Genomic DNA, 20,843 nt, shown 5'->3' with positions numbered 1-20,843 from the left:
AGAGGCAGACACACACACACAGACGCAGAGGCAGACACACACACACAGACGCAGAGGCAGACACACACACACAGACGCAGAGGCAGACACACACACACAGACGCAGAGGCAGACACACACACAGACGCAGAGGCAGACACACACACACAGACGCAGAGGCAGACACACACACACAGACGCAGAGGCAGACACACACACACAGACGCAGAGGCAGACACACACACACAGACGCAGAGGCAGACACACACACACAGACGCAGAGGCAGACACACACACACAGACGCAGAGGCAGACACACACACACAGACGCAGAGGCAGACACACACACACAGACGCAGAGGCAGACACACACACACAGACGCAGAGGCAGACACACACACACAGACGCAGAGGCAGACACACACACACAGACGCAGAGGCAGACACACACACACACACAGACGCAGAGGCCCGCGCGCACGCACACAGGCGGGCAGAGGCCCACACACAGGCAGAGGCAAACAGGCACACACAGGCAGGCAGAGACACACACCAATAGGCAGAGGCAGACACGGACAATTTCCAGCTAGGCTTGTCATTGGCTAGCAATCCGGAGCAGGATTCCTTCTGATAATTTGAGGGAAATAATACTGTCCCCATTGCATGGCTCAGCTAATCACAACCTTCACCAGCTGACCCATCAGGAAGCCTCCTCGATATCTTTAATTTGACGTTCCCTTCTGTTTTGAGCAGTGTATCATTAATGCTGGAAAAATAAAGCTGGGCATTTGAGACATCAGGTTTATCTGGAATTATACCATCTGGTGGCCTTGGACTGAAATAATTTGGGAGGAATTCCAAACAAACAGCTTGTCTTTATTTCCTTAAACATTTGAGTTCAATGAGTTGAACATTTGCATTTTTGAAGGCACGGCTTCCAAACTGTCAGGGATGCTCTGTGTGTGCGTGTGTGTGTGTGCGAGAGTGTGTTTGTCTCTCTCCATCTGCACGTGTCTGTGTCTGCGTCTCTGTCTGTCCGACTGTCTTAGGGTGTGTGTCTGCCTTTGCCTGCGTGTGTGTGTCTCTCTCTCTCTCTGCCTGTGTGCGTCTCTCTGAAAACGGACAAAGGACGCTTTGGGTTATGGTCAGTGGGATATGGTGGCGTTGTGGTAATGTCACTGGACTGGTAATCCAGAGGCCCAAGCTAATGCCCTAGGAACACAGGTTCAAATCCCACCATGGCAGCTGGCGGAATTTAAATTCAATTAATCAATAAACTTCTGGAATTGAAAGCTAGTCTCAGTAATGGTGCCATGAAACTATCGATTGCCAAAAAAACCCATCTGGTTCACTAATGTCATTTACGGAAGGAAATATGCCATTCTTACCTGGTCTGGCCTACAGGTGAGTCCAGACCCACAGCAATGTGGTTGACTCTTAAATGCCCTAGCAAGCCACTCATGGCAATTACGGATGGGCAACAAATGCTGGCCTTGCCAGCAATGCTCACATCCCATGAAAGAATAAAACAAAAACCTGGGCAAAGCTGGAGTTTCTGAGCTTGGAGCTTCCAGTGTTCAAAGATCTGTCTGCAGCTGGAGAAGGAAGTGATTTAAAACATACTCACAAAGATAGATCTGGCTGGAAATTAACCATGATTAAGGCATTTCTGACAGCAACAAACAGAAAAAAATGCCTGGGGCCAGTTTTGAGGTCTCCTTCAGGTCAACTCTTGGCATGTAGCTGAGTGCGTTGCATCTCTCCCCTCCTCGATCCTATAGACTGATTACATTGACACCATGCGCACACACGCTTTTATTTATTTTTTTTAATTTAGAGATACAGCACTGAAACAGGCCCTTCGGCCCACCGAGTCTGTGCCGACCATCAACCACCCATTTATACTAATCCTACACTAATCCCATATTCCTACCACATCCCCACCTGTCCCTATATTTCCCTACCACCTATCTATACTAGGGGAAATTGCTAATGGCCAATTTACCTACCAACCTGCAAGTCTTTTGGCTGTGGGAGGAAACCGGAGCACCCGGAGAAAACCCACGCAGACACAGGGAGAACTTGCAAACTCCACACAGGCAGTACCCAGAATTGAACCCGGGTCGCTGGAGCTGTGAGGCTGCGGTGGTAACCACTGCGCCTCTTTCTCATCACCCCTTGTGGTTCTGCAGTGTCCACAGCTACCCACCCTCCAAAATCATAATTCTGCGATCTTACAAAGCATTACAATTATAAAGCAAAAGCAAAATACCCCGGATACTGGAAAACTGAAATAAAAACAGAAAGTGCTGGAAATACTCAGCATCTGTGGAGAGAGAAACAGAATTAACCTTTCAGGTCTGTGACCTTTCATCAGAACAATTATAAAGTAGTTACAACACAGTAACAGGCCATTTGACTCAAAAGATCCATGCCTGTGTATATGCTCCACACAAGTCTCCACCCATCCTTCCTCATCTAAGCCCATCGGCATACCCTTCTATTCCTTTCTCCCTCATGTGCTTATCTAGCTTCCCTTAAATGCATCTATGCTATTCATCTCAAATACTCCTTGTGGTAGCAAGTTCCATTTTCTAAGAAAGATTCTCCTGAATTCCCTGTTGGATTTATTAGTGACCATCTTACATTAATGGCTGCTAGTTCTGGTCTCACCCACAAGTGGATACATCTTCTCTACGTTCTCTATCAAACCCTTTCATAAAGACCTCTCAGGTCACATCCTCAGTTTTCTCTTTCCTAGAGAGAAAACAAAAGAGCCCCAGCCTGTTCAATCTTTCCTGATAGGTATCATCTCTCCATTCTTGTATCATTGTTGTCCTGTAAATACGCCTCTCACCAGATTAGAATGCTAGCTAAATCTTTTATTTTTTGTTTTGTTTCATTCGTTCGTGGGATGTAAGCATCGCTGGCCAGGCCAGCATTTGTTGCCCAGCCCTAATTGCCCTTGAGAAGGTGGTGGTGAACTGCCTTCTTGAACCGCTGCAGTCCATGTGGGGTAGGTATACCCACAGTGCAGTTAGGAAGGGAGTTCCAGGACTTTGATCCAGCAAGTGAAGGAACAGCGATATAGTTCCGAGTCAGGATAGTTTGTGGTTTGGAGGGGAACTTGCAGATGGTGTTCCCATGCATCTTCTGCCTTTGTCCTTCTAGGTGGTAGAGGTGACGGGTTTGGAAGGTGCTGTTGAAGGAGCCTTGATGAGTTGCTGTAGTGCATCTTGTAGATGGCACACACTGCTGCCACTGTGCGTCGGTCAAGGGAGTGAATGTTCAAGGTGGTGGATGGGGTGCCAATCAAGCAGGTTGCTTTGTCCAGGATGGCGTTGAGCTTCTTGAGTGTTATTGGAGCTGCACCCATCCAGGCAAGTGGAGAGTATTCCATCACACTCCTGACTTGTGCCTTGTAGATGGTGGACAGGCTTTGGGGAGTCAGGAGGTGAGTTACTCACTGCAGAATTCCCAGCCTCTGACCTCCTCTTGTAGCCACAGCATTTATGTAGCTGGTTCAGTTCAGTTTCTGGTCAATGGTAACCCCCACGATGTTGATAGTGGGGGAATTCAGTGATGGTAATGCCATTGAATGCCAAAAGGAGATGGGTTAGATTCGTTTATGGGAGGTGGGCAAAGGTGATGAGACATAATTCAGTGCCCATGTTTCACTGACCTGAATGCATTAACAGTCAACCACATATTGAGGCACTCGTGTCAGACCAGGTATGGGGGACAGGCTCCCTTCACTGAAAGACATGAGTGGACAAGTTGTTTTTTTTTTTAAAAAACGACAGCTTTATTGGTGCCAGCCTCTACCTCAGCACTGCACCAGAAAGTCAGCAGAGATTACATTCAGGTCCTGGAGTGGGACATGAACCCACGACCTTTTGACTCAGAGGTCAAAATACCACCAAAAGACCCGAGCTGAAGTGTGAGCACTGACGGGATTGGCAGTTCTCCAATAAATTTCACAACACAAAAAATAACATTTTGAGGCAGCTGGTGTCAACCCCAAAAGACAATCTACCCCCCCAGAGGTGGGACAGCAGCCCTTTGATGTTGATGTAGGGGCCGGTCAGATCAGCAACCTGACTCCCAAGTTTGCCTATGTTTTTACATCAGTGCACTTCAGAAACATCGTCACATCAACACAGAACTAATGGGTGTAACTGGCTGCTTCGCGTGTTCCCATCTGGATACATTGCTCACATAGAACAAGGCAGGTACAGTAGTCATCCCAAGGCTCTTCACTGGAGTTTCATCAAACAAACATTCACACTAAGCCAAAGAGGAGACGTTCAGACAGGTGACAAAATGTCTGGTCAGAGGCGGGTTTTAAGGAGCGTCTTTAAGCAGAGAGAATTGGAGAGGTTTAGGAAGAAAACTCCAGCATTTCTATAGTGCCTTTCATGACCCTCGGACATCTCAAAGCACTTCACAGACAATGAAGCACTTTTAAACCATAGTCACTGTTGTAATGCACCAAATAGATCCCGATAAAACAACTTTTAAAATAAATTAAGGTCACTACAACTATACGTATGCACGCCTCATCATTTTCCTAGAAATAAGATTCTGAATTTAATTTCACGAGGAGGTTCGTGTCCCTGTTGATCCACTAACTCATTAGTATGGTTCCAATTTGATTAACGCCAGCCAGCTGGGCTCTCTCCAGTAGTGACTACAGATTGCTTAAACCAAATCCAATCTGTGCAAATCCAATTAGGTCCTTCATAATATATCTTCAGAACTACACTCTTTAACAAGTAAATTATTTTAAAACTTTTCATCATTATTCATGTCCCTGGTGGACCTCGCATTATCCAATTATACCTTACTGGGGGAGGGGGGGGGGGGGTGGGTGGTGATACTGAGAATGAAACATTACAAACCGTCTCACACTTAACATGCTGTGTGCTGTCAAATTCACCCATTTTGTGTTCTTCTGCAGTCTTCGGAGGTCAATTCATTTCAGCAACTACAGATTTGCAAGTGCTTTTAAAATAATCATGCTCAAGAGGTCTTTAATATTCGCTTGTCCTCCCACTCAATTCATTCTGCTTGTATCACAGTCATTAAAGAAAATTCCAGACAGTCCTTTGGGAATTATTTTTTGGTTCTCATCAATATGAGGGGTGCAAATTCTAGAGAACCTAACCTTTTCCACTTTGACCAACAGTGTCATAGGCGCAGGAGCAGGTCATACAGCCCATTGAGCCTGCTCCACCATCCAGTTGGATCATGGCTGATCATCTACCTCAATGCCACTTTCCCACACTATCTCCATATCCCTTGATGTCATTTGTCTCCAGAAATCTCTTGATTTCTGTCTTGAACATGCTCAGTGATTGCACTTCCACAGCCCTCTGGGGTAGAGAATTCCACAGATTCACCACCCTCTGAGTAAAGAAATTCCTCATCTCAGTCTTAAATGGCCTACCCCTGATTCTGAGACTGTGTCCCCTGATTCGAGACTCACCAGCCAGAGGAAACATCCTATCCACATCCACCCTATCATGCCCTGTAAAACTTTTATAAGTTTCAATGAGATCACCTCTCATTCTTCGAAACTCTAGAGAATACAGGCCCAGTTTCCTCAATCTCTCCTCATAAGACAATCCTGCCATCCCAGGGATTAGTCTGGTGAACCTCCGTCACACTCCCTCTATGGCAAGTATATCCTTCTTTAGATTTCTTTCTTTTTTTCTTTTGGGCCTCCTTATCTCGAGAGACAATGGATACGCGCCTGGAGGTGGTCAGTGGTTTGTGAAGCAGCGCCTGGAGTGGCTATAAAGGCCAATTCTGGAGTGACAGGCTCTTCCACAGGTGCTGCAGAGAAATTTGTTTGTTGGGGCTGTTGCACAGTTGGCTCTTCCCTTGCGCCTCTGTCTTTTTTCCTGCCAACTACTAAGTCTCTTCGACTCGCCACAATTTAGCCCTGTCTTTATGGCTGCCCGCCAGCTCTGGCGAATGCTGGCAACTGACTCCCACGACTTGTGATCAATGTCACACGATTTCATGTCGCGTTTGCAGACGTCTTTATAACGGAGACATGGACGGCCGGTGGGTCTGATACCAGTGGCGAGCTCGCTGTACAATGTGTCTTTGGGGATCCTGCCATCTTCCATGCGGCTCACATGGCCAAGCCATCTCAAGCGCCGCTGACTCAGTAGTGTGTATAAGCTGGGGGTGTTGGCCGCTTCAAGGACTTCTGTGTTGGAGATATAGTCCTGCCACCTGATGCCAAGTATTCTCCGAAGGCAGCGAAGATGGAATGAATTGAGACGTCGCTCTTGGCTGGCATACGTTGTCCAGGCCTCGCTGCCGTAGAGCAAGGTACTGAGGACACAGGCCTGATACACTCGGACTTTTGTGTTCCGTGTCAGTGCGCCATTTTCCCACACTCTCTTGGCCAGTCTGGACATAGCAGTGGAAGCCTTACCCATGCGCTTGTTGATTTCTGCATCTAGAGACAGGTTACTGGTGATAGTTGAGCCTAGGTAGGTGAACTCTTGAACCACTTCCAGAGCGTGGTCGCCAATATTGATGGATGGAGCATTTCTGACATCCTGCCCCATGATGTTCGTTTTCTTGAGGCTGATGGTTAGGCCAAATTCATTGCAGGCAGACGCAAACCTGTCGATGAGACTCTGCAGGCATTCTTCAGTGTGAGATGTTAAAGCAGCATCGTCAGCAAAGAGGAGTTCTCTGATGAGGACTTTCCGTACTTTGGACTTCGCTCTTAGACGGGCAAGGTTGAACAACCTGCCCCCTGATCTTGTGTGGAGGAAAATTCCTTCTTCAGAGGATTTGAACGCATGTGAAAGCAGCAGGGAGAAGAAAATCCCAAAAAGTGTGGGTGCGAGAACACAGCCCTGTTTCACACCACTCAGGATAGGAAAGGGCTCTGATGAGGAGCCACCATGTTGAATTGTGCCTTTCATATTGTCATGGAATGAGGTGATGATACTTAGTAGCTTTGGTGGACATCCGATCTTTTCTAGTAGTCTGAAGAGACCACGTCTGCTGACGAGGTCAAAGGCTTTGGTGAGATCAATGAAAGCAATGTAGAGGGGCATCTGTTGTTCACGGCATTTCTCCTGTATCTGACGAAGGGAGAACAGCATGTCAATAGTCAATCTCTCTGCACGAAAGCCACACTGTGCCTCAGGGTAGACGCGCTCGGCCAGCTTCTGGAGCCTATTCAGAGCGACTCGAGCAAAGACTTTCCCCACTATGCTGAGCAGGGAGATTCCACGGTAGTTGTTGCAGTCACCGCGGTCACCTTTGTTTTTATAGAGGGTGATGATGTTGGCATCGCGCATGTCCTGGGGTACTGCTCCCTCGTCCCAGCACAGGCATAGCAGTTCATGTAGTGCTGAGAGTATAGCAGGCTTGGCACTCTTGATTATTTCAGGGGTAATGCTGTCCTTCCCAGGGGCTTTTCCGCTGGCTAGGGAATCAATGGCATCACTGAGTTCCGATTTGGTTGGCTGTATGTCCAGCTCATCCATGACTGGTAGAGGCTGGGCTGCATTGAGGGCAGTCTCAGTGACAGCATTCTCCCTGGAGTACAGTTCTAGGTAGTGCTCAACCCAGCGGTCCATCTGTTTGCGTTGGTCAGTGATTATGTCCCCCGATTTAGATTTGAGGGGGGTGATCTTCTTGATGGTTGGCCCAAGAGCTCTCTTCATGCCATCATACATTCCTCTGATGTTTCCGGTGTCTGAGGCCAGCTGAATATGACTGCATAGGTGTTGCCAGTAGTCGTTTGCGCAACGCCTAGCTGTTCTTTGTGCAGTACTCCTTCTTTAGATAAGGAGACCAAAACTGTACCCAATTCTCCAGGTGCGGTCTCACCAAGGCTCTATACAATTGCAGCAAGACATCTTTACTCCTGTACTCAAATCACCTTGCGATGAAGGCCAACATACCATTTGCCCTCCTAATTGCTTGCTGCACCAGTATGCTAGCTTTTAGTGACTCATTGGCAAGGACACCCAGGTCCCTTTGGACACCAACACCCCCCAACCTCTCATCATTTAAGAAATATTCTGTTTTTTCTTACCAAAGTGGATCATTTCACACTTATTCACATTATATTCCACCCGCCATGTTCTTGCCCATTTACTTAGTCTTTCCAATTCCATTTGAAGCCTCCTTGCATCTTCCTCACAACTTACATTCCCACCAAGTTTTGTGTCCTCGGTAAATTTGGAAATATTACAATTGGCCCCCACATCCAAATCATTTATATAGCTTATGAACAGCTGTGGCCCAAGCACTACTAACAGCCTGCCATCCTAAGTTCGTAGCACCACGGATGGCTCTGCTGCACAGCAAGGCGGGGGACAAAGACTGGGAAAGTCATGGTGAGAGGAGATTCAATTGTAAGGGGAACAGACAGGCATTTCTGTGGCCGCAAACGAGACTCCAGGATGGCATGTTACCTCCCTGGTGTTAGGGTCAAGGATGTCTCAGAGCGGCTGCAAGACATTCTGAAGGGGGAGGGTGAACAGCCAGTGGTTGTGGTACATGGCAGTACCAACGACAGGCAGAAAAACGGATGAGGTCCTGCAAGATGAATTTAAGGAGTTTGGAGCTAAATTAAAAAGCAGGACCTCAAAAGGCAGTAATCTCAGGATTACTTCCTGTGGCACGTGTTAGTGAGTATCGGAACAGGAGAACAGACCAGATGAATGCGTGGCTGGAGAAATGGCGCAGCAGGGAGGGATTAAGATTCCTGGGACATCTGGACCAGTTCTGGGGAAGGTGGGACCTGTACAAGCGGGACGGATTACACCCAGGCAGGACCAAAACCGATGTCCTCGCAGGGGTGTTTGCTAGTGCTGTTGGGGAGGATTTAAACTAGAATGACAGGGGGATGGGAACCTGAGCAGGGAGACTGAGGAGAAGGAAACAAGGATAGAAACGAAAGACAGGAAACAAAAAGACAAAAGAAATCAGAAATCAAGGGCAAGAAAAAATAGTGCCATAGTGTGAAATAATGCTAAGATGAGAAAGAATGTTAAAAAGACAAGCCTAAAGGCATTGTGTCTCAATGCGCGGAGTATTCGCAATAAGGTAGGCAAATTAACCGTGCAAATAGATATAAATGGATACGATATAGTTGCGATTACAGACATGGCTGCAGGGTGACCGAGAATGGGAACTGAACATCGAGGAGTCTTCAATATTTAGGAAGGACAGGCAAAAAGGGAAAAGGAGGTGGAGTAGCGTTGTTAGTAAAAGAGGAAATCAATACAATAATGAGAAAGGATATTAGCTCAGTTTAGAATTCAGCAAAGGAGGACCAAGGGATTGATTAAGGGGAAAATAGAGTATGAAAGTAAGCTTGCAGACAACATAAAAACTGACTGTAAAAGCTTCTATAGATATGTGAAGAGAAAAAGATTAGTGAAGACAAATATGGGTCCCTTACAGTCAGAAACAGGGGAGTTTATAATGGGGAACAAAGAAATAGCAGACCAATTAAATACATAATTTGGTCCTGTCTTCACAAAGGAGGACACAAATTACCTCCCTGAAATGTTGGGGAACACAGGGTCTAGTGAGAAGGAGGAACTGTATGAAATCAGTATTAGTAGGGAAATGGGGTTAGGGAAATTGATGGGATTGAAGGCCGATAAATCCCCGGGGCCTGATAATCTACATCCCAGAGTACTGAAGGAAGTGGCCCCAGAAATAGTAGATGCATTGCTGGTCATTTTTCAAAATTCTACAGACTCTGGAAGAATTCCAACAGATTGGAGGATAGCTAATGTAACCCCACTATTTAAAAAAGAAGATAGAGAGAAAACAGGGAATTATAGACTAGTTCGCCTGACATCAGTAGTGGGGAAAGTGCTAGAGTCCATTATAAAAGATGCAATAGCAAAGCGCTTGGAAAACAATGACAGGATCAGACAAAGTCAACATGGATTTACGAAAGGGAAATCATGCTTGACAAATCTACTGGAATTTTTTGAGGATGTAGCTAGTAAAATAGATAAGGGAGAGCCAGTGGATGTGGTGTATTTGGACTTTCAGAAGGCTTTTGATAAGGTCCCACATAAGAGATTAGCATGCAAAATTAAAGCACGTGGGATTGGGGTAAGGTACTGGCATGAATAGAGAACTGGTTGGCAGACAGGAAACAAAGAATAGGAATAAACATGTCTTTTTCCCAGTGGTAGGCAGTGACTAGTGGGGTACTGCAGGGATCAGAACTAGGACCCCAGCTATTCGCAATATATATTGATATAGATGAGGGAATTAAATGTAATATATCCAACTTTGCATTCAGCACAAAGCTGGGTAGGAGTGTGAGCTGTGAGGAGGATGCAGAGAAGCTCCAGTGTGATTTGGACAGGTTGAGTGAGTGGGCCAGTACATGGTAGATGCAGTATAATGTGGATAAATGTGAGGTTATCCACTTTGGTTGTAAAAGCAGAAAGGCAGATTATCTGAACAGCGACAGATTGGGAGAGGGAGAGGTGCAGCGAGACCTGGGTATCCTTTGGCACCAGTCGCGGTAAGTAAGCATGCAGGTGCAGCAGGCAGTTAAGAAGGCAAATGGTATGTTGGCCTTCATAGCGAGAGGATTCGAGTATAGGAGCAAGGATGTCTTGCTACAATTATACATGGCCTTGGTGAGACTGCATCTGGAATACTGATGTGCTGTTTTGGTCTCCTTATCTGAAGAAGGATGTTCTTGCTTTGGAGGGAGTATAGCGAAAGTTCACCAGACGGATTCCTGGGATGGCAGGACTGACGTATGAAGAGAGATTGGGTCGATTAGGCTTGTATTCACTAGAGTTTAGAAGAATGAGAGGGGATCTCATAGAAACCTACAAAATTCTAACAGGACTGGACAGGCTAGATGCAGGAAGGATGTTCCCGATGGCAGGGATGTCCAGGATCAGGGGTCACAGTGTAAGGATAAGGGGTAAGCCATTTAGGACTGAGACGAGGGGAGATTTCTTCACCCAGAGAGTGGTGAATCTGTGGAATTCTCCACCACAGAAAGCAGTTGAGGCCAAATCATTAAATATATTCAAGAAAAAGAGTTAGATATAGTTCTTAGGGCTAATCAGATCAAGGGATACGGGGAGAAAGCAGGAACAGGGTACTGAGTTTGGACGATCAGCCATGATCGTATTGAATGGCGGAGCAGGCTCGAAGGGCTGAATGGCCTACTCCTTTTTTTCTATGTTTCTATGAATGACCCATTTATTCCTACTCTCTGCTTTCTGCCTGTTAATCAATTCTCAATCCATACTAGCATATTACCCCCCCCCCCCAATCCCATGTGTTCTAATTTTGTTTACTAACCTCCTGTATGGGACCTGATCAAAAGCCTTCTGAAAATCCACGTCAGCAAGTACAGCATGGGTTATACACAAAGTAAAGGGCCCTCTACACTGTCACATCAACAACCTGTATCTATATAGCACCTTTAACAGAATAAAACATCTCGGGATACTTCACAAGGGCATTATAAAACAAAAATTAGACACTGATCCACATAGAGATATTAGGGCAGATGACCAAAAGCTTGGTCAAAGAGGTGGGTTTTAAGGAGTGGCTTAAAGGAGGAAAGGGAGGAACGAGAAGTAGTGAGAGACACGTTTAGGGAGGGAATTCCAGAGTTTAGGATCTGGGCAGCTGAAGGCACCAGCAGTGGTGAAGTGATTAAAATCGGGGATTCTCAAGAGGCCAAAATTAGAGGAGAGCAGATATCTCAGAGGGTTGTAGGGTTAGAGGAGATTACAGAGATAGGGAGGGGCGAGGCCATGGAAGAATTTGAAAACAAGGATGAGAATTTTTAAATTGAGGCATTGTTTAACCGGAAGCCAATGCAGGTCATTGAGCACTGGGGTGATGGGTGAACAGTACTTGGTGAGAGTTAGGACACAGGCAGCAGTGTTTTTGGTTCAGCACATGTTTACAGAGGGTAGAAAGTGGAAGGACTGCCAGCTGTGTGTTAGAATAGTTAGGTCGAGAGGTAACAAAGTCATGGATGAGGGTTTCAGCAGCAGATGAGCTGAAGCAGGGACAGTGTCAGGTGATGTTACAGAGGCGGAAATAGGCAGTCTTAGTGATATGTGGTTGGAAGCTCATCTCTGCATCAAATATGACACCAAGGTTTTGAACAGTCTGGTTCAGCCTCAGTTACCAAGGAGAGAGATGGAGTTGGTAGCTAGGGAATATAGTTTATGGACCAAAGACAATGGCTTCAGTCTTTTAATATTTAGAGTCATAGAGTATTAGAGAGATACAGCACTGAAACAGGCCCTTCGGCCCACCGAGCCTGTGCCGACCAACAACCACCCATTTATACTAATCCTACATTAACCCCATATTTCCTACCACATCCCCACCATTCTCCTACCACCTACCTACACGAGAAGCAATTTACAATGGCCAATTTACCTATCAACCTGCAAGTCTTTGGCTGTGGGAGGAAACCAGAGCACCCGGCGGAAACCCACGCGGTCACAGGGAGAACTTGCAAACTCCACACAGGCAGTACCCAGAACCAAACCCAGGTCGCTGGAGCCGAGAGGCTGCGGTGCTAACCACTGCTCTGCCCTGGAGGGAATTTATGCTCATCCAGTACTGAATGTCAGATAAGCAGTCTGATAATTTACAACAGTGTAGGAGTCAAGAGAGGTTGTGGTGAGGTAGAGCTCAGAGTCATCAGCATACACGTGAAAACTAACGCCATGTGTTCGGATGATTTCGCCGAGGGGCAGCATGTAGATGAGAAATAGGAAGAAGCCAAGGATAGAACCATGGGAGTCTTCGGAAGTTACAGGAATTTTTTTACTCTGGTCTACGACTGACCTGCTGGAAGGAAAAGTAATCATTTTGTACCACGGCATCTTTCATCCTGATGAGCACAAAAAGTAAAATACAAAATATAGGTGTCAAATGAAAAAGGTTTGGAAAATTGCCTGTTGTCAGTATAGAATTCGCAGCATCTGTTTGGTGCCAGTATCTATACATGGCACAACCTTTCATTAAAACAAAGCAGCATCTATTCATATTATCATAGAATCATACAGCACAGAAGGCCATTCAGCCCATCGTGCCTGTGCCAGCTCTTTGAAAGAGCCATCCAATTAGTCCCTCTGCTCTTTCCCGAAGGCCCGGCAAAAACCACAGCATACAGATTTAAGATAATTGGCAAAAAGGGAATTTTATTTTTTATTTTTAACGCAGCGAGTTATGATCTTATGTGATCTGCCTGAAGATGATGGAAGCAAACTCAATGATAATTTTTAAAAGGGAATTGTAGATCTACTTCAAAGAGAGATTTGCTATGAGAACAGACTTAGGGGAAAAAAATCCAGAGGAAAGTGATTCCTGCAACAACACAATGGCTCATATTTTGTGGTCAGCTGCAAAGCTACGGCGCTTGCCTCTGACCTCGAAGAGAGATGCCCACTCAGACCCAGCGACCTCCAAGGCGTGGACATCCCTTTTCCTGATGGCAGTTTCAATCCGGCACCAAGTCAAGAGGATCTCCAAATGGCCAGCAGCCCCAGTGATGTCAGCAAGCAGGTAAGCAGCCAATCACATGGAAGTTTTCTCACAGACTGCAAACCAGGAAGTTAAAAGTACTGAATCACTTTACCTTTAATTTCAAATTTCAAATGAAGTAAATGGCTACAGAAACATTCGGGACTAATAAGCATTTATTTATTTTAAATTAATTTATTAATTAGTACTAGAAATGTCAGTTAGAGGGGTGAAGTGCTTCACCTGTGAGATGTGGGAGGTCCGTGACGCTTCCAGCGTTCCGGGCGACTACATCTGCAGGAAGTGTACCCAGTTGCAGCTCCTCACAGACCGCATGGATCGGTTGGAGCGGCAACTGGATGCACTGAGGAGCATGCAGGTGGCGGAAAGCGTCAGAGACAGGAGTTTTAGAGAAGTGGTTACACCCAAGGTGCAGGCAGATAGATGGGTGACCGCTAGAAGGGGCAGGCAGTCAGTGCAGGAATCCCCTGTGGCTATCCCCCTCTCTAACAAGTATACCATTTTGAATATTGTTAGGGGGATGGCCTATCAGGGGAAAACAGCAGCAGCCAGAGCAGTGGCACCAGGCTGGCACTGTTGTTCAGCAGGGAGGGACAAAGCGCAGAAGAGCAATAGTTATAGGGGACTCTATAATCAGGGGCACAGGTAGGCGCTTCTGTGGACGTGAAAGAGACTCCAGGATGGTATGTTGCCTCCCTGGTGCCAGGGTCAAGGATGTCTCTGAACGGACAGGGGGCATTCTGAAGGGGGAGGGTGAACAGCCAGAGGTTGTGGTACACATCGGTACCAATGACATAGGCAGGAAGAGTGATGAGGTCCTGCAGGGGGAGTTTGGTAGTAAGTTAAAAAAACAGGACCTCTACGGTTGTAATCTCTGGATTACTCCCTGTGCCACGTGCCAGTGAGGCTAGAAATAGGAGGATAGTGCAGCTAAACACGTGGCTAAGCAGCTGGTGTAGAAGGGAGGGTTTCAGATATCTGGACCATTGGGCTCTCTTCAGGGACAGATGGGACCTGTACAAGAAGGACGGGTTGCATCTAAACTGGAGGGGCACTAATATCCTGGCTGCAAGGTTTGCTAGCGTCACTCGGGAGGGTTTAAACTAGTGTGGCAGGGGGGTGGGAACCAGAGCAGTAGGACAGCTAGTGAAATAAATGAGGACGACATAGCAAATAAGGCCAGAAGGACTAAGAGGAAGAGCAGGCAGGGAGATGTTGCTGAGCACAGCGGGACTGGTGGTCTGGTGCATTTGTTTCAATGCGAGAAGTATAACAGGTAAGGCAGATGAACTTAGAGCTTGGATTAATACTTGGAAATATGATGTTGTTGCTATTACAGAGACTTGGTTGAGCGAAGGGCAGGATTGGCAGCTAAATGTTCCAGGCTTTAGAAGCTTCAGGCGGGATAGAGGGGGATGTAAAAGGGGTGGGGGAGTTGCATTACTGGTTAAGGAGAATATCACAGCTGTACAGCAGGAGGACACCTCAGAGGGGTCATGCAGCGAGGCAATATGGGTGGAGCTCAGGAATAGGAAGGGTGCAGTCACAATGTTAGGGTACTACAGGCCTCCCAACAGCCAGCAGGAGGTAGAGGAGCAGATATGTAGACAGATTTTGGAAAGATGTAAAGGTAACAGGGTTGTGGTGGTGGGTGATTTTAACTTCCCCTATATTGACTGGGACTCACTTAGAGCTAGGGGCTTGGATGGGGCAGAATTTGTGAGGAGCATCCAGGAGGGCTTCTTGAAACAGTATGTAGATAGTCCAACTAGGGATGGGGCCATTCTGGACCTGGTATTGGGGAATGAGCCCGGCCAGGTGGTCGAAGTTTCAGTGGGGGAATATTTCGGGAGCAGTGACCATAATTCCCTAAGTTTTAAGGTTACTTGTGGATAAGGATAAGAGTAGTCCTCGAGTGAAGGTGCTAAATTGGGGGAAGGCTAATTATAACAATATTAGGCAGGAACTGAAGAATTTAGATTGAGGGCGGCTGTTTGAGGGTAAATCAACATCTGACATGTGGGAGTCTTTCAAACGTCAGCTGATTAGAATCCAGGACCAGCATGTTCCTGTGAGGAAGAAAGACAAGTTTGGCAAGTTTCGGGAAGCTTGGATAACACGGGATATTGTGAGCCTAGGCAAAAAGAAAAAGGAAGCATTCGTAAGGGCTGGAAGGCTAGGAACAGCCTTTGAGGAATATAAAGACAGTAGGAAAGAACTTAGGAGTCAGGAGGGCTAAAAGGGGTCATGAAAAGTCATTGGCAAACAGGATTAAGGAAAATCCCAAGGCTTTTTATACATATATAAAGAGCAAGAGGGTAACCAGGGAAAAGGTTGGCCCACTCAAGGACAGAGATGGGAATCTATGTGTGGAGCCAGAGGAAATGGGCGAGGTGCTAAATGAGTACTTTGCATCAGTATTCACCAAAGAGAAGGACTTGGTGGATGATGAGCCTAGGGAAGGGAGTGTAGATAGTCTCAGCCATCTCATTATCAAAAAGGAGGTGGTGTTGGGTGTCTTGCAAAGCATTAAGGTAGATAAGTCCCCAGGGCCTGATGGGATCTACCCTTGAATACTGAGGGAGGCAAGGGAGGAAATTGCTGGGGCCTTGACAGAAATCTTTGCATCCTCATTGGCTACAGGTGAGGTCCCAGAGGACTGGAGAATAGCCAATGTTGTTCCTTTGTTTAAGAAGGGTGGCAAGGATAATCCAGGAAATTATAGGCCGGTGAGCCTTACGTCAGTGGTAGGGAAACTATTCGAGAAGATTATTCAGGACAGGATTTACTCCCATTTGGAAACAAACAAACTTATTAGCAAGAGACAGCATGGTTTTGCGAAGGGGAGGTCATGTCTTACTAATTTGATTGAGTTTTTTGAGGAAGTGACGAAGATGATTGAGAAAGGAAGGGCAGTGAATGTTATCTATATGGACTTCAGTAAAGCCTTTGACAAGGTCCCGCATGGCAGACTGGTACAAAAAGTGAAGTCACACGGGATCAGAGGTGAGCTGGCAAGATGGATACAGAACTGGCTCGGTCATAGAAGACAGAGGGTAGCAGTGGATGGGTGTGACTAGTGGTGTTCCACAGGGATCAGTGCTGGGACCTTTGCTGTTTGTGGTATATATAAATGATTTGGAGGAAAATGTAGCTGGGCTGATTAGTAAGTTTGCGGACGACACAAAGGTTGGTGGAGTTGCGGATAATGATGAGGATTGTCAGAGGATACAGCAGGATACAGATCGGTTAGAGATTTGGGCGGAGAAATGGCAGATGGAGTTTAATATGGACAAATGTGAGGTAATGTATTTTTGGAAGGTCTAATGCAGGTGGGAGGTATACAGTAAATGGCAGAACCCTTCGGAGTATTGACAGGCAGAGAGATCTGGGCGCACAGGTCCACAGGTCACAAAGTAGCAATGCAGGTGGATAAAGTAGTCAAGAAGGCATACGGCATGCTTGCCTTCATCGGTCGGGGCATAGAGTATAAAAATTGGCAAGTCATGTTGCAGCTGTACAGAACCTTAGTTAGGCCACACTTAGAATATTGCATGCAATTCTGGTCGCCACACTACCAGAAGGACCTGGAGGCTTTGGAGAGGGTACAGAGGAAGTTTACCAGGATGTTGCCTGGTCTGGAGGGCATTAGCTATGAGGAGAGTTTGGAAAAACTCAGATTGTTTTCACTGGAACGACGGAGGTGGAGGGGCGACATGATAGAGGTTTACAAAGTTATGAGCGGCATGGACAGAGTGGATAGTCAGAAGCTTTTTCCCAGGGTGGAAGAGTCAGTTACTAGGGGACATAGGTTTAAGGTGCGAGGGGCAAAGTTTAGAGGGGATGTGCGAGGCAAGTTTTTTTACACGGAGGGTGGTGAGTGCCTGGAACTTGCTGCCGGGGGAGGTGGTGGAAGCAGGTACGATAGCGACGTTTAAGAGACATCTTGACAAATACATGAATAGGAAGGAAAAAGAGGGATATGGGCCCCGGAAGTGCAGAAGGTGTCAGTTTCGGCAGGCATCAAGATCGGCGCAGGCTTGGAGGGCCAAATGGCCTGTTCCTGTGCTGTACTGTTCTTTGTTCGCTCCGCCATTCAAAAAAGACCATGGCTGATCATCTAATTCAGTACCCTGTTCCTGCTTTCTCCCCATATCCCTTAATCCCTTTGGCATTATGGTTTGGATTGGATTAAGGTAGAAGCTAAAACGAAGGTAAACTTTAAAAGCAAATTTTAATATGTTGATGTGTTATAATAGAGAAATTTGACGTTCCACAAATACAAAACCAGTTTTTCAGGGCCAGCGAGGGTGTTTAGCAGTAATTATGAAGTTAGTGCACCATTAAAAACCCAGTTCTCCTCATTCAACAAGTTGTAAATTTTTCAAGGGCTTTCATAACAAGACTAACAGTTTAAAACTGGAAGGTCTCATCAATTTCTTTGATAAAGCCCTGATAACAGTCTTGTCAGCAAAGTTAAAGCCCATGGAATAAAAGGAATAGTGGCAGCATGGACAGGAAGTTGACTGAGTGACAGTAAAGACAGTAGTGGTGATCAGTTGTTTTTCAGACTGGAGTACATAGTGGGGTCCCCCAGGGGTCATTATACGTCTCTGTAAATAGAGGCACAGGGTACAAAAGCAAGGAAGTTATGGTGAACCTTTATAAAACTCTGGATCGGCCTCAACTGGAGTACTGCGTCCAATTCTGGGCACTGCACTTTCGGAAGGATGTGAAGATATTGGAGAGGGTGCAGAAAAGATTTACAAGAATGGTTCTAGGAATGAAGTACTTCAGTTATATGGATAGATTGGAGAAGTTGGGGTCATTCTCTTGTGAGAAGAGAAGGTGGAGCAGACGTGTTGGGGGATAGAAACATAGAAAAATAGGAGCAAGAGTAGGCCATTCGGCCCTTCGAGCCTGCATCGCCATTCAATACGATCATGGCTGATCATCCAAACTCCGTACCCTGTTCCGCTTTCTTCCCATATCCCTTGATCCCATTAACCCCAAGAACTATATCTAACTTTTTCTTATTTAATGATTTGGCCTCAACTGCTTTCTGTGGTAGAGAATTCCACAGATTCGCCACTCTCTGGGTGAAGAAATCCCTCCTCGTCCCAGTCCTAAATGGCTTAGTCCTTATCCTTAGACTGTGATCCCTGGTCCTGGACTCCCCCGCCATCAGGAACATCCTTCCTGCATCTAGTCTGTCCAGTCCTGTCAGAATTTTGTAGATTTCTATGAGATCCCCTCTCATTCTTCTAACCTCGAGCGAATACAAGCCTAATCGACCCAATAGCTCTTCATACGTCAGTCCTGCCATCCCAGGAATCAGTCTGGTGAACCTTCGCTGTACTCCCTCCATAGCAAGAACATCCTTCTTCTGTACTTGAATCCTCTCATTATGAAGATACGGATGGTAGCATAGTAGTAATGTTTTTGCCCGGTAATCAAGAGGCTCAGAATAATACTCCAGAGATGCAAGTTCAAATCCCACCATGGCACATTGGATAAATTAAATTCAATTAAATAATAAATCTGGAATAAAAATCCAGTTTCATTATTATGATGACACTGCCAGATTGTCATAAAAACAAAAATAAAAGCAAAATACTGGAGATGCTGGAAATCTGAAATAAAAACAAGAAATGCTGGAACCACTCAGCAGGTCTGGCAGCATCTGTGGAAAGAGAAGCAGAGTTAACGTTTCGGGTCAGTGACCCTTCTTCGGAACTAGCAAATATTAGAAATGTCAAAGGTTATAAGCAAGTAAGGCAGGGGTGGGGCAAGAGATAACAGGACTGCCGAACTGAACACTGAGTTCAATAATTTCAGAGCATGACGGGCCCCCCATTTTACTTTTATTTTTAGTTATTTTTTCTTTTTTACATTCTTTTTTTGTTTATTTTATTTTATTCAGTTTGCTTACCCACTGTTTTTTTCATGTTTGTACTTGCTGCTGTTCAATCTTCAGTCCGTTAACACCTTATCTGTACTAATGCTTTGTCTTTCAACACACCATTAACATATTGTTTGCCTTTGCTCCATGACCTTTTGGTCAGCTATGTGGCCTTGTCCAATCTACACCTTCTCCTTTGTTATCACTTGCCCCACCCCCACCTCACTTGCTTATAACCTTTGACATTTCTAATATCTGCCAGTTCTGAAGAAGGGTCAGTGACCTGAAACTTTGACACTGCTTCTCTCTCCACAGGTGCTGCTGAGTATTTCCAGCATCCGCCATATGTTGCATTTATTTTACTGGTTGACTCCTAACTGCCTTCTGAAATAACCTAGCAAGCCACTCAGCTGTATCAAACCTCTACAGAAAAAAAGCCCATGTGGGTCTACCTACACCAGGTGGACTGCAGCAGGTCAAGAAGGTGGTTCACCAACACCTTCTCACGGCCAATTAGGGACAGGCAATAAATGCAGGCCAGCGACACTCGCATCCCAAGAATGAACTTTTAAAAAACCCTGCGCCTAGCACCTCTCTCACTTGTTTAGAAGCAGCAACAATAAATTGTTTTTGGCAAGTAACAATTCTGATCCTAGGTCACTTTGGGGGGAATAAACCCCACTCCGCCTCAACTGCACTGTGCATCACCACCACCTATCCTCTCCCCAATATCCAAGCAGTAGTCAACATTCTCCCAACGCCGAGACCAAATGATGCTCCATCTCCTCTCTCACCCAGACTGAGAGCAGCGAACCCAGTCTGTGCAGCCCAGGCACTCTACATTTCAGGCTGGGCCGGAAACGGTGGCCTTTCGGCGATAACAAATTTCGACGCCCGCCGCGGCGCTCCTTACCTGTACTCCTTCCGTCTCCGAAGCACTGCGGCCAACAAGTAGCACCAACACAATCCCCAGACTCCAAAAAGAGAACGACGGCCTCAACGTTGCTCTGGGAGCTGCCATCTTTACCGGAAGTAGAACCGGCGCTCTGCAAACGTCCGGTGGCCTCCAACACCCCTCGGACAACAGTTCCGCTGCCTGTCAGCCCCATCCATTCATTCACTCTATATGCATTAACATTTCATATCAATTCTACTGCATAATTTGCAATGCACCTTCAACAGTGGTACTTTTTTCCTGCATCCATATCAATCTATTAGTTATAATAAAGTTTAAGAGGAACAATATGTTTGTGCCTGAGATAATGCCACTTGCACTGAAGAAACTCCAGAAAATATTGAAATAAAAACAGAAAACTTTGGAAATCTTCAGCAGGTCTGGCAGCAACTATGGAGAGAGAAACAGAGTTAATGTTTCAAGTCTGTTACCTTTCCAAAGATTTACAAC

The 20,843-nt window shown here is 46.1% G+C and overlaps 1 protein-coding gene across 1 annotated transcript in view; it reads right to left on the bottom strand.

The window, feature by feature from the left end:
• The window catches only part of pigk (phosphatidylinositol glycan anchor biosynthesis, class K), a 128,576-nt gene extending 108,096 nt beyond the window's left edge, over positions 1-20,480 (bottom strand). Inside the window, exon 1 of the mRNA XM_068036706.1 lies at positions 20,352-20,480. Within this exon, the coding sequence (XP_067892807.1) occupies positions 20,352-20,459 (108 nt within the window). The 5' untranslated portion in view covers positions 20,460-20,480. The remainder of the gene's footprint in view (positions 1-20,351) is intronic.
• Between the last annotated feature and the right edge of the window lie 363 nt (positions 20,481-20,843).

The sequence above is a fragment of the Heterodontus francisci genome, chromosome 8, assembly GCF_036365525.1.
Source record: "Heterodontus francisci isolate sHetFra1 chromosome 8, sHetFra1.hap1, whole genome shotgun sequence".
NCBI lineage: Eukaryota > Metazoa > Chordata > Chondrichthyes > Heterodontiformes > Heterodontidae > Heterodontus > Heterodontus francisci.
This window is presented reverse-complemented; position numbering and strand designations above follow the sequence as displayed.